Source organism: Motacilla alba, chromosome 17 (genome assembly GCF_015832195.1).
Source record: "Motacilla alba alba isolate MOTALB_02 chromosome 17, Motacilla_alba_V1.0_pri, whole genome shotgun sequence".
NCBI lineage: Eukaryota > Metazoa > Chordata > Aves > Passeriformes > Motacillidae > Motacilla > Motacilla alba.
Window position 1 is genome coordinate 347,345 of NC_052032.1, and position 12,959 is coordinate 360,303.

Consider the following 12,959-nt stretch of genomic DNA (forward strand, 5'->3'; position numbering starts at 1 on the left):
AGGGCTCAGGGGTGGTACACTGGGAAGGGACCAATAGGGAATGCCAGGGTGGATGGGCGGGATTACACAAACCAATGGGAAAACAGGGAAGGGAGAACTCTCTGGAACATGAACATATAAGGGTAAAAGGAGTGGGGAAGGCCAATAGTGAGGGAAGAACTGGGGTAGTGCTGCAGAGCACCATGTGGGAAGCCGTTCCTCTGCCTTGCCCTGAGCTGCGAGGAGTGCCTGGAGCCTGTAGTGCATCTTTCCAGGGCATTGCCATTACCCTCTCCCCAGTGGGATCATGGGCCTCCTCAGGTTGGGTTCTCTGGCATCAGTTGCCTTACTGAAAGTTGGAGAGTGCAGAGGCATGAGGTAGAGCAGATTGTGTATCCTGCCACAGCAAAACTCCTCTGCCTGTGAGCCAGGGCAGGAGAAACTGTCAGAGGTGCTGTGTGAGTGGGATGCAAGTGGCATCTTCATTTCATTCTTTGATAACTCTAGGGCTTTGCAATTACATGTGCTGATCTGATAATCATTAGGGAATGATCAGCCAGTTATTGGCAGGGGCTGTTTGCCTTTCTGCTGATTAAGTTGCATTTGATTTACAATCAAATCTAATGAATCAAGTGAGCTTGAGGTAGGCTCAAGGGAAACACAGGTCAGCTCCACAGCCTTGCTGTTCATGAGGAGCCACATCCCAAGGATGCTGCCGGGAACTGCCCTGTGGCATAGGGCAATGAGGGACACATCTGCAAAGTGAGCAGTGCTGTGTTTGTGGCAGGGACAGGGTTCCTGCCGTGCTGCTGGCAGGTGACCTGCGAGGCTGTGGACTTTGAGATGTGCACCAGTGTATTGGGCTGGGAGATTACATATTTGAGAAGATTATATATTTAAGATTACACATTTAAGAAGGAAAGAAAGAGATTTTTGTGCAGTTGTAATTGTGGCCAGATAAGAGCAGGGTGAGAATATGTGAGAGGAAAGCTCTGCAGACACGAAGGTCAGTGGAGAAGGAGGGGAAGGAGCTGCTCCAGTTGTCGGAGCTGAGATTCCCCTGAGCCTGTGGTGAAGACCATGGTGCCCCTGCAGCCCAAGGATGCCATTAGGAGTGTAGAGATCCACTTGCAGCTCCTGGAGGAGCCTATGCTGAGGCAGGGAGATGCCTGAGAGGAGGCTGTGACCCTGTGGGAAGCCCATGGTGGAGCAGGATTCTGGCAGGGACCTGCAGACCTGTGGAGAGAGGAGCCCACACTAGAGCAGGTTTGCTCATAGGAGCTGTGACCCCTGGGGGACCTATGCTGGAGCAGCCTGTTCCTTGAAGGACTGACCCCATGGAAAAGTGACTCACATTGCAGCAGTTTGGCTAGGACTGTTGCTTGTGAACTGGACTCACATTTCAGACGTTCATGGAAAACTATTCCACATGGGAGGGACCCTATGCTGGAGCAGGGAAATGACTTCTGTCCCTGAGCAGTGTCTCATTCCTGCCTCCCTGCACCACTGTGGGGAAGAAGGTAGAGCTGGAAAAGAGGGAGGGGCATGGGGGAAGGTGTTTTTAAGGTCTTATTTTACTTTTCATTATCCTGCTCTGATTTTGTTATCAATAAATTAATTTAATATCTCTAATTAGAGCCTGTTTTGCCTGTGATGATATTTGATGAGTGATCTATCTCAGTCCTTATCTCAACTCATAAATCCTTTGTCATATTTTCTCTCCCCTGTCGAGCTGCAGAGGGGACAGATAGAGAGGCTTTAATGAGTGCCTGGAGTCCAGCCAGGGTCATCCCACTACAGCCAGACATCCTGTGCTGGCATGGAGTGCTCCTCAGGCAAGTGCTCCTCTGGCTGCCAGGCCAGGAGAGAGACAACAAGTACAGCCCAGACTGCTGGCTGTGGAGGAGGGGCAGGGAACAGACTGGGGCAGAGACCCCAGCATGGGGCTGCTGCTCCTCTCCTGCGCCTCTCTTCACAACAGGTGTGTCTGGCAGCTTCAGTGGTTTGGGACACCGGTGTGATTTCGTTAGACCCCTGGATGTGTATTGAAAGAGGAAAGGCTGTTCTGGGCTCACACCCATCAGACCCCAGCAGCACTTGGGGAACCCTGTGGTCTCACTCTGCACCATCCAAGGCAGATGGACAAGCCTGGTCCTGATGTCTGCATGTTGCCTGAGTGACTCCTGCTGTGGTGACTACACCACCAGCTGGTGACTGGTGCTGCAAGTGTCACATGCAAAGGAACATCCAGGAGCCTCTAACACAAGACTGCTCCAGGCAGGTTGGTTGGGCACCCTTGCACTCAGTTTTTTTTTTGGGATTGCCAAGAGCCCTCAGGTCCCAAGCAGCAAGAGGGACCTGGCTCAGAGGCTGAAATTGAAGTGTCATCCTTGTGCTAGCTGATGCTACTCTTACAATCTGAGATGATCCTATACAGTCACATTTTATTTTTAAAAAGAGAAAAAATGAAAAGTCAAGAGGATTAACTATCACATATGGCACAGAGATTGTCTGGAAAGACCAGCTTAGCTTTCCTCTGAGTGCTTAAGCTGATATTAGCAAATACAAGCCCTAAACAACATTGGGAAGCCTAAATGGAACCCAGCACGATTGCATCAGTTTAAAGAATCTGATTAGAAATAGCATAAACATTCTTTACTTACTGAAGACAGTTGAAGGCAACAATGTAAGGCAAACAACGAAGACACCAGCATCTGGCACCTTGCTCCTCTGCTTTGAGAAATGACAGCTGCCCTTTGTTCAAAGGCTCTGGCAGCAGGAATTTAACACTAGAAAATATTTGAAAGTAGCTGGTTAAATTCAAAGAAAAGAAGCTGATAGAAAAGTGAAGAAACCCTGCCTCCACGTTGGCCAAGAAGGAGCTTTGGTGGATCCTCAGAATGGACAGTCTCCTCTGCAAACACTTCAGAAGTTCTGTCCTGCCAATGGAGAAGGGCAAGTGAGCAATAAAATGGAGGAGATGGCATTTCCAGACAAAATAACTCAAACATCATTGCAGCACCCCATCTGCCACTTACACTCCCTTTGGTGCCTTCTAATTTTCACCAGACAATGAGACAAAGAGAATGTGCCAGGCTCTGCAGAGGTGGTCAGAGGGACAACAGATAAGTAGGTCCCCTCACAGTGTAGGAGATACTCACAAAAGCTGCAATAAATGCCAGTTTTGGTTGATGTCTTGGCAAACTATGACACAGGGCAGACTGAATGCAACTTTTGCGCAGGGAAATCACACCTCAGAAATACATCTCTCTGGAGGAGTCAACAAGACATGGGTGTTGGACATCCCCCTGGCACCTGGCAAGAGTGTATCAAAGCTCAAGGGGACAAGCTGGTATAGGTTAGGGAAGAAGATCTCACTAAGATAAATCACAGAATGATTCAGGCTGGAAGGTCATCCAGTCCAACCTCCTTTCTCAAGCAGAGTCCCCCAGAACAGTCACTCAAGATTGTGTCCAGACAGGTTTTGAGCTCCTCCATACATGACTCCAGAACCTCTCTGGGCAGCCTGTCCCAGTGCTTGGTCACCTACACAGTAAAGAGTGGCTGAGAGAAAGGAAAGAAAGTCACCCAGAGAGGTCACTGTGCTGACTGACAGATAACTGGTAAAACATCTCATCCACATGCAGTGAGTGCCAGAGGGGACAGCATGAGGAGATATTAGAAGATCAGAGAATAGGACAAGGCTCCACGTAAATCTCAGTTGTACTGCCACCTTTTCAGGGAGGTGAAGGTCCAGGTCTGGCCATGCAGCCCAGCAGGGACATGGCCTGAATAGGGGAAGGAGAGAGAAGGGTGAGAGGGGAGGCTGGGAGGACAAGGAGGCTTGTCAAAGATTTAAGATCTGGAACAGCATAAGGAGCACGAATAGAGGAGATGATCTTGCATCACCAGCAGCCATCAGCTGCTGGTCTCAAACTGCTCCTCAGCCATCAAAGGCTGTCCAAGCACTTCCTTTGCCCCAACACCCCTATGCTGTCTCCATCAGTTTTTAGGACCCTGGTGTCTGGGCTGATCCCCACTGCATCAGCCTGGTCCCCACCAGCCCTGGTATGTTCCCATGGCCCCTGGCTGAGCAGCTGAAGATAGAATCAGCATGACAAGCAAAAGGGAGAGCAGAGGCAAGTGAAGATCCTTGCTGCAGGATGCCACCATTGCTGAGTAGGTGCCTAAACCCAGGAAGCCCCTAGGAACATTCAGGGAAGAAAGGTCTCTTTTTATCATCAGATACATGATGGCCAGATTTGTGGGGGGATAAAGGAGCATTGGATGAGCTGCAGAGACAGATACAAGCTTGATGGAAGAGCTGAGGGACTATGGAGGGCTGCATGGGGACCCACTGCCTGCTCTGCACAGATGGGATTCACACCCAGAAAACACTGAACTGTCAGCTTGTGTGCCCTGGCACCCCAGCTCCAGTGGGGTTTTTCTCTGTGCGGTGCCCAGGGGCAGAAACCACAGGCAGCTCTCAAGGTTTGGCTCCAGAGGATTCAGACAGCCATGTTCCACAATTTACAGTGGGGCAGAGAGGTCCCAAATCTGAATCTTGCCCTGCCTTGGCTCAGCCTGAGTTGTTGGATGAGCTCCTGGGGCTCCTAGGGAGCAGAGAGCTGCAGCCACTGCAGGGCAAGAGAAGGATAGGTGGTGGATGGTGCAGGTGGATGCAGCCCTCCAAACTCCAGCCTCAGTCTCAGTCGCCTTTCTCCATGCATCCCCTCTTGCCCACAGGATTTCCAGCCTCACTGCACCCTTTGCCTTACTTCTGCCTGGCCTGGTCCTGCCCCTCTGGGAGGCACCCGGGAGGAAAAATCTTGTGGCTCTGAAACTGCCCTCACTTGGGCAAGCTCAGCTGGGATCACTCCTGGCTGTTCACCATCCACAGCCCCCAGGAGGACAAAAGGAGGCACCACAGGGCCCAGCACCCCAGGTTGTCCCCAGACAGCTACACCAAGACCTGGGGAGGGTTTCTGTTTATTTGGCAAAAAGCAGGCACTGTGTGCTGGAGGAGCAGGGATGTGTCAGAGTCCTGACAACAGAGCTTAGAAGAAGGATGGTGGAGCAGGAGCCTGGAGCTTCAGAGCATGGGTCTTGCATTGCTTGGTAGGTGCATCCACAAGCCAGTCTGTACTTTCTGGAAAACAGGTGGGAGAGGTGGAGTCTGGGTGAGGCCAGTGGGACTCACCATTAGGATCAGTGCATTCTTCTCCAGTTCTCCCCAGATTTGTAGGGTGAGGCATCTCCAGCAATGAATTTCTAGTAACCCCTACAGCTCTATGGTGGGAAAGCACAGGCTAGGGGGGCAACAACAAATATGGTTTGCGTGGTGAGACACCAACCCACTCTGGCCAGGTTTGCCAGTCCACAAGCTCAGGATCCCTTTGGCAGGAGCCAGTGTCCTAGCCCTCACTGCCCAAAGGGATGGGCAGACATTTCTCTGGTGGTTTCAGCTCACATGCCCATGTTCAGTGCCAGGCACTTCCTACTGGGGGTCTCTGGACGCTGCTCCTTGGGAGTTCCTGGGTACTGGTACCTAGGGGTCCCTGCTGTAGGGTAGTATCCAAAGGAATGGTCCTACCTTTGTGCAACCTCCAGCACCAGTTCAAACAGCTCAACCCCAGAGGAATTCAAAGAGTTCTTGGTGGCCCTTGCCTTGGGGGCACCAAGAAGGTCAATTTCCAGGAGAGAACATTGCAAACACCATTTTGCACTGCGGCAACTCACCTATGGTTCATCAAGTCTGCATTCCTCTGTGGAAACAAAGAGAAAGCCTAAGTCTGGCTAAGTGGTCTGAATAGTGCCATTTAGCACCCAAAATAGACTACTCAGAAGGAACTTGTGGATTTCTTCTTGCTCAGTGTGCCCAGCCAGAGCACTGCTGGCTGCCAGCACTTGCTCCTGCCAGCTCAGACCACGAAGTGGTGGTACTGATGGGCTGAGCTGGTCCCTGCCTGCATGTCCCTGTATTGGCCCTGGGCAGTGCTCACCCTGTCTGGGCAAAATCCAGATTGTCTTGTCAGTGAAGCCATTCAGCTTGGCAAGTCTCTTAAACAGCAACTTGATTTTGGGTCTCATCCACTGGGTTCTGCCTAAAGACAAAGACATGAGTTAGCTCCAGGCTGTGCCTGACCCTGCATCTCCTGGGAAGCTGGTGAGTGTGTCCAGCTGAGGGTCAGATGGTTGGCAGTCTCTGGGAGAAGGCTGGAGGCACTGGTGGAGGTCCTGGAGAGCAGTGGTGGCCAGGCACATGAGACACCCCACCCCGGATACAAGATGAGCCAGAGGTCCTGACACCAGCACAGTGGCTCCTCTCTTGGTTCCTGTCCCCCCTGATTTTGTTCTGCCTGTGCAGCAGGACCCCCACTCTCCACCTTTCTCCACCAAGCAACTTACCCAATGCTATGGACTGGCAGCACAGTGCTGGGAGCCTAAGCCCCAAACTCCCTTGCCACCCCAAACCCCTGCTCCTTCCCTGACACGCAGGGAACACATGGTAGTCCCTGCCCTGCTCCTGCACCTCACCCAAGGCAGGAATGGAGAGAGAATGTCCCCTGGCTCCTGGCCTTGCAGGACCCTTGGAGCAGCTCACCACTGCTGGCTACGCACTGTAAAGTCTCAGCATGTGCAAGGTCTTCCCCTCTTTCTCTCTGGTGGCAAAGACAACCATGTAGGAACTGCCGTCGGTATCCACCAGCCGCACCGTCTTATTGCCTCTGTCTGCAAAGGGATGTGGAGAAAAATTAATTACCTCCTCCTGGAAACCCCCACTCTGCAAAGGGGCTGTGAAGAGCATGAAGCCCATCAAGCCCATCTTTCCTCGATATCTCCCCATCCTGGTTTTCCCCCTTGCTAAGGTTCCTCCCAAAGCCTGGGGAGCCCAGAGACCACAGCAGAGCAGAGGGACAGGGAAGCGAGGGCAGAAAGGTCTGTGGATGGTCAGTGCAGGCTGTTGGCCAGTGTCAGACTGCTCCTTGGGCTGGGAATTATGGAAAACCACTCCTGCTCCATCCCCTGGGAACATCCACTCACAGCCTCTTTGCAGAACGAACCTGCTTTTCCCTATGGTTTAAGCTTGGTGTCAATGTGTTTATCCCAGAGGGAGGGACTGGGGGGGGTCTGCCATGCTGCTGGGCCACCAGCCCTGGGGTGTAGTTGACACCTGGACACAGAGGGATGTCCCACCCAGTATACAGGAGGGGTAGGCAGTCCTGAGGACCATGTCCCCAGGAACAGCCAGCTGCTTCAGACAGGGATGGTGGGACATGCCTCTATCCTGCCCCAAGAGCCAGGCACCTCCACTCACCAGAGCTGTAGTATTCACCCGGGTTGCCTGTTGGCTTGTAGATCGATTCAAACTTCATACATCTCCCAGGGCTGCAGAACAGTGAAGGATGCTCCAGCTGAGGTGAAGTGACTCCCTCTCCCCTCCCCTGTTCAAGGGTCACTATCCCAGGTGTGAGACTTGCTGTTCAGAGATGCGATGGTGTGGCCAGGGCAGGAGGGGACAGATACTACCCTTGGAACAATGGGTACCTGGGCTGGCAGGGGACAGTGCTGGCACCTGGGGAATATCGATGCCCTCACTCATACTCTGAGTTTCTGGGATGAGGCTGGTTCTGCTGGGAAAGTTGTAATTGTAGGGTCCTGTCCCACCCTCTGTGGTGGCACTGGTCCTGGCCAGTGTTGACCTGAGTCTGCCCTAAAGACGGGGTGCCCACAGCTGTCCCAAGCCCCTGATGTTCCTGTCTCAACCCCTGCCCAGGTCTTTGGAGAGTGCACTGAGGCGGACACCTGCCAGGGAAGGTCCAGGGAGGAGTTTGGTAGTGAAGCCTGTGGAGAAAAGCATGTGGGACTTACGTGGGAATTGCAAAGGAGACCTTCAGGGCACCATCCCCCAGGACCTCAATGCTGGCCATCGCCATCTTCAGGTGGTCCTTATTTTGGAGGTAGCTCTCAGAGTCAGAGGCCATAGCAGTGATGTACCATGTCCCTGCAATCTGGCAGTGAGAGCAGGCTGTGAGTCCAGAGGAGCAGTCTAGAGTGTCTCCTCTTCACGGACCAAGCCAGGACAACCTCAGTCCATGGAACACCTACATCCCGTCCAGGCAACAAAACTCCCTTAGGGACACCTATGCAGGAGCTGGGTGACTGTCCTCACCTGGGTGTGTCAGCAAAGCAATGGTGGCTGTAGTGACCCCAGCTGTCCTCAGTACCAAAACACCTCTACAGTCCTCCCCGCCCTACTGGTGACTGGAGAACAAGCCCTTCCCTTCCCTTCCCTTCCCTTCCCTTCCCTTCCCTTCCCTTCCCTTCCCTTCCCTTCCCTTCCCTTCCCTTCCCTTCCCTTCCCTTCCCTTCCCTTCCCTTCCCTTCCCTTCCCTCCCCTCCCCTCCCCTTCCCTTCCCGGAACCTTCCCTTCCCGGGATGCTGAGGGTCACCTTGCTCTCGTCCGGCTCCGCAGTTCCCAGGTCCCCGGCCTGCACACGCAGCAAGCACAGCAGGACCATCCCCAAGCTCAGCCTCACGGTCCTCATGTCGCCTCAGCACCTCAGACTTCACCCGTGGAATGGGCAGTGGTGCCGGCGCTGTCGGATTTATAGCTCCGTGCTCCCTCCGCCGCCCCCCGCTGGAGCCGTGCCGAGCCGCACGTTTGGGCGCTCTTGGGCTTGGCTTGGGCAAAGGGGTGGATCCGAAGGTCAGCCAAGGGTGAACAAAACCCCTGGGGCAGAGCGGGCCTTGTGCCTGCCAGCCCCAAAACGGGATTACAGGAACCGTTGCACCACTGCTGAAATTTGGGATTTCCCCGGTTCTCTTAGTTGCTTGTGCAAGAACAAAGCGAACGGTTGTTTTCCAACGGGCTGCCGGAGGGATGCCAGGAGGAGCGGGAGGTTCTTCCCGGCACCGGCCTCGGGGCAGCCCCGTTGCCCAGCACACCAAGGCCCTCGGTGACCCGTTTTTCTGGCCGGGCTGAAACGTGCCCCAGGGCAGCTGCTGGGATCCTGCTCAAATCCAGCCCTTCGCAGGCACAGCCTGACCTGCGGTGCCTGCGCCGGCCTCCCCACCTTTGCTGGGGCATGCAGGGTGTGCCGAGCGGGCTGCACCCTTTACAGGGCGGGTAGAACAAGGGGTTCATGTCGCTGTGGGAGCGTGTCTCTCCTTCCCAGAGTGTGATGTCCCCTATGCCCTGGCTCTGCCAGACTCCTGGGGTCACAGCCCAACACCTGCCTAGGCACTGAGGGACTGTGGGACAGGGAGAAAAAGGGTGGACCAGAAGCTGCCTTCACTTTGCAAGAGATGGAGGCGGATAAAAGCTGCCCTTGGGGCTCATGGCAGCATGGCCTTGCTTTGGTGAGATGGGGGACCAAGAGGGGTGGCAGGCATGTGGGTCCCAGTCCTGCCATAGGCAGCACTGGTGCCACCCCACTCCCAGCTGGGTGGCCTGGGAGAGGACTGAGCAGGGAATGGGGTTTCCTGGGGGTGTCCCTGCAGGCAGCACTGGGCAGCCTGACTGATTAACCCTGTCTGCCCAGAGCTACTGACCACCCAGCTAGGCTGTGCCAGACTCTGTCCACCCTGGCTCCATTCTTCCCTGCTCTGGCAGCTGCTCCTTTGCACCTTCCCCATCCTCTGCTCCCCATCCTCCCCATGCTGGGAACAGCAAACATCACATTCAGGGAGCCCCCCCTAAAACCTGTGGGGGCCTGACAGGAAGGGTCAGCTCCAGGACTGTTGGGCTCAGGGTGCCTGGGGACCCTGGCAGCACCCTGCTCCCGCCAAGAAAGCACCAAGCTCTAGCGCAGCTTCTGCATCTATTTATTTAGGAGGTTGAGGGTGATCCTGGTATGGAGCAGGGGGTCTGGCAGAGCCTGGAGGATGGGAAGGAGCACCACGGAGTGGGGTGCAGAGCCCATCGTCCTCTAGGTCTGGAGGACACAGGGTCCTTCAGCTGCAGAGGCAGGACAAGCAGATGACTGGTCAGAGCAGGGCAAAGCCAAGGTGACAGAGCCCCAAGGCAAGTGGGGGATCCCCCAGGGCCTGCAAGTCCCTGCTCAGCCCAGGCTGTACTGAAAGGGAGTCACAGCTTTCCCTGGCCACACTCACCTGATGTCCCCGGTGCATTGATCTGTTGGAAAGCAAAGAGAGGGGTGAGTGTGCAATTGGCAGCACCCCAAACCCCTGCGCTGTCCGCATGCAGATGGGCCGCAGCTGCCACCCTGTGCCCTTGGGCCACTCACCTGATTTGGGCAGGATGGCCAGCATGTCCTCGGTCAGGCCCATGGTGGGGATGAGCTCCATGAACTTCTGCAGGAGCTGGGGGCTCACGTCCTGCTCCCTTGCTGCAGCCACACACCCAAAGTGAGGGCAAGGAATCCCAGCAGCCAGCCCCACACTGGGGGTCCAGGTACTGCGGGGCAGCAGCTGGACCCCAGGGAAGGGCCAAGGTGAAGCAATGAACATGCAGGGTGGACACCAGGCAACCCACAGCTACCCTGGGCTGGCAGCAAAGGGGCACAAGTCCCCTGGGATCAGCGACCCATTTGTTTGGGGTGGTATGGGGTGGCTGGCAGGCTTGGGATGCTGCAGCTGGCTTGCACACTGCAGGGGGCTCTGGTTCAACCCGCAACCAACTGGAGATTTCTTTAGTGCAAGGTTTCATTCACCCCAAAATTAATTCCCTAGGTGATGGACATGGGGTGCTGCTGGTGGTGGCCCTGGGTAGGGGGTGGGGAGCCCAGCCCCTGCCCGCTGCTGCTGCCCCCATCCCTTCCCAGGAGCCAGGTCCCCACTCCCAACGCACTGAGGAGCTGTAGCGCCGTGCTGGGCTCTGCCTCGTTTTGCTGGACCTCGTGCAGGACAGCGTAGTGGCTGTAGTCTGTCTCCATCACACGCAGATTCCTCTTCTCTTGTGCTCCTAAGGACCCAAGAGGTGACCGGCTGGGCAACATGGTACAGTCTGAGCCCTCCTGGGCCCTGCTGAGGCCCACAGCTCAGTGCTCAAGCCTCAAATTTGCCTGAGGGGGGTATGAGGAAGGAACCCCTGCTCGATGTGGAGGAGCCGGGTGCCCACCCACCCACAACCTCTTGCTGAGCCGTGGAGGCAGAGGCCAAGCCCACCTCCCGCAACTCCTGAGGCATGGGGGCTGTGGATGCCCTCTGTTTCGGGGTACCCATGGCTCCAAAGCCCCTCTCCACACATACCCATGTAGTGCCCCGCCTGCCCGCTCTGCTGGAAGAGCAGCTCAAACTTTTGGCATTTGTCCATCCTGGAAAAGGAACATGAAAAAGACAAATGTGTCTAGACACATGGGAAGGCAGCAGGGTGAGATGGGCCCAGCCTGCTCAGGGGGATGCACTGAGGCAGAACTGGGCAACCCAGAGCAGTGGGGGAGTTGCTCTGGGGGGAAAGGGAGTTCCTGGCCCACAGGGAACACGGCGAGCAGGACAGACACTTACAGGGGCCAGAACAACTTCATGGCCAGGTCCCCTTCTGGTGTGAAGTGGATGATGGTCATGGATGACTTCATCCCATCCTTCATCTTCAGGAAGATGGAGCAGTTGGAAGCAATGGCTGTGACATGCCACTCCCCTGCAAACTGCAGCAGGACATCACCGGTGGAATTTGGAAAGGTTGTGGGCACCTGCCAGGGTGACCTGCACTCCTCTATAGGGGACTTGGAAGCCCACTGCAGAAATTTGCCAACCTGCAGCGGACCTGCTACTCTCTGTGGGGACCTCTCAGCCCCTTCAGGGACCTGCCTGTGGGGATCTGCCCTCCACCATGGGGAACATGACAGCCCACTGTAGAAACCTGCCAGCCGGTGGTGGCAGACCTGCCACCCTCTGTGGGGACCAGCCAGGCAAACATGGGGACCTGCCGCCTTCCTGCATGCAGAACACCCTGTCCTGCCCCATGCTAAGAGCACAGGTGCAGCACCTGGCCCATGTTCCCTGGGAAAGTGCCACATACTTGCAGACATCATGGCCCCACGTGCTGGTGTCCTTGCAGGGGGGCTATTGTTGGCGCTGGACACAGCAGCCAGGACTAACCTGGTTTTGCACAGGCTTTCCTGGAAGCTGTCCTGGACCTGGCTCAGGGACGGGGCTAGCAGGTGCCCGGGGGTGCAGCACAGGCCCCCTGCCCCAGCCAGCCCCTCCAGTCCAGGTAGGATGTGCACTTACCTTCTTGGTGTCGAAGTCTGGCTGCACGGGGACCTGGGCTCCTGCCTGCAGCAGGCAGAGCAGGGCTAGAGCCAGGCTGGGCAGTGCTGCTGTCATCCTCACCCTGGAGTGGATGTGGGCAGGAGAGGCTGCACCCACTTTATAGCCCCCACTGCTGGCAGCACTCCTGCCCACACCAGCTTTATGCAACAGGTTACACAAGAGCAGGGATAACCTGTGTCCGGTTTAGGTGACAGTGCTGGCCTTGTCCCCCCCGGTTCCAGATGAATGCAGCCTTGCGTGAGACCCAGCCCAGAGCACGCCAGGACCAAGTGCTGCCTCGTGCCCGCTCTGTGTATGGGGAGGAGTGTGACATGCATCCCAGGGGCCCCCTCCTGGCTGTTCCCATTGGTTCTAGGGTCTGTCAGTGGTGGGACGGATCCTTCCTCAGGTTCCTCAGTGCCAGAGAATGGTTGTGTTGGTGTTCTGTGCCAGGCTGGGCCACAGCCCAGTGCCCTCAGAAGGGGTGGTGGCTTCTTAGCCTGGTGAAAGCAGGCTCAGACCCCTCTGCTGGAGAGGGTCCAGGTTCATGGGATGGAGCCCAGGAGGTGGCCAGGATCAAGCCACACCCAGAGCGCACAGACATCCTTCTTCTTCATGTCCATCCTTCCCCAAACTTCTGGAGATCTCCTGATTGCCCATCGTCCCATTCCCATGCTGCCAGTCTGCTCTCCAGCAGGAAAACCAAGGCAGGGAGGTTGGGGGAGCCCAGGGTGCCCAAGGAGCAGAGAGGAAGCAGATGCCCC

The 12,959-nt window shown here is 55.8% G+C and overlaps 2 protein-coding genes across 2 annotated transcripts; both read right to left on the reverse strand.

The window, feature by feature from the left end:
• Nucleotides 1-4,950: 4,950 nt before the first annotated feature.
• LOC119709185 (extracellular fatty acid-binding protein-like) lies at nucleotides 4,951-8,766 on the reverse strand. Its single transcript, XM_038156609.1, has 7 exons — nucleotides 8,433-8,766; nucleotides 7,852-7,991; nucleotides 7,298-7,368; nucleotides 6,601-6,711; nucleotides 5,982-6,083; nucleotides 5,719-5,744; nucleotides 4,951-5,128 (listed from the first exon to the last, which is right to left on the reverse strand). The coding sequence occupies exons 1-6, from the start codon at nucleotides 8,526-8,528 to the stop codon at nucleotides 5,719-5,721; spliced, it is 546 nt and encodes a 181-aa protein (XP_038012537.1). The 5' UTR covers nucleotides 8,529-8,766; the 3' UTR covers nucleotides 4,951-5,128.
• A 1,020-nt stretch (nucleotides 8,767-9,786) lies between these two features.
• LOC119708983 (lipocalin-15-like) lies at nucleotides 9,787-12,421 on the reverse strand. Its single transcript, XM_038156090.1, has 7 exons — nucleotides 12,175-12,421; nucleotides 11,449-11,588; nucleotides 11,194-11,258; nucleotides 10,793-10,906; nucleotides 10,230-10,331; nucleotides 10,096-10,117; nucleotides 9,787-9,940 (listed from the first exon to the last, which is right to left on the reverse strand). Exons 1-7 carry the CDS (start codon nucleotides 12,268-12,270, stop codon nucleotides 9,937-9,939), a joined length of 543 nt encoding a protein of 180 aa, XP_038012018.1. The 5' UTR covers nucleotides 12,271-12,421; the 3' UTR covers nucleotides 9,787-9,936.
• Between the last annotated feature and the right edge of the window lie 538 nt (nucleotides 12,422-12,959).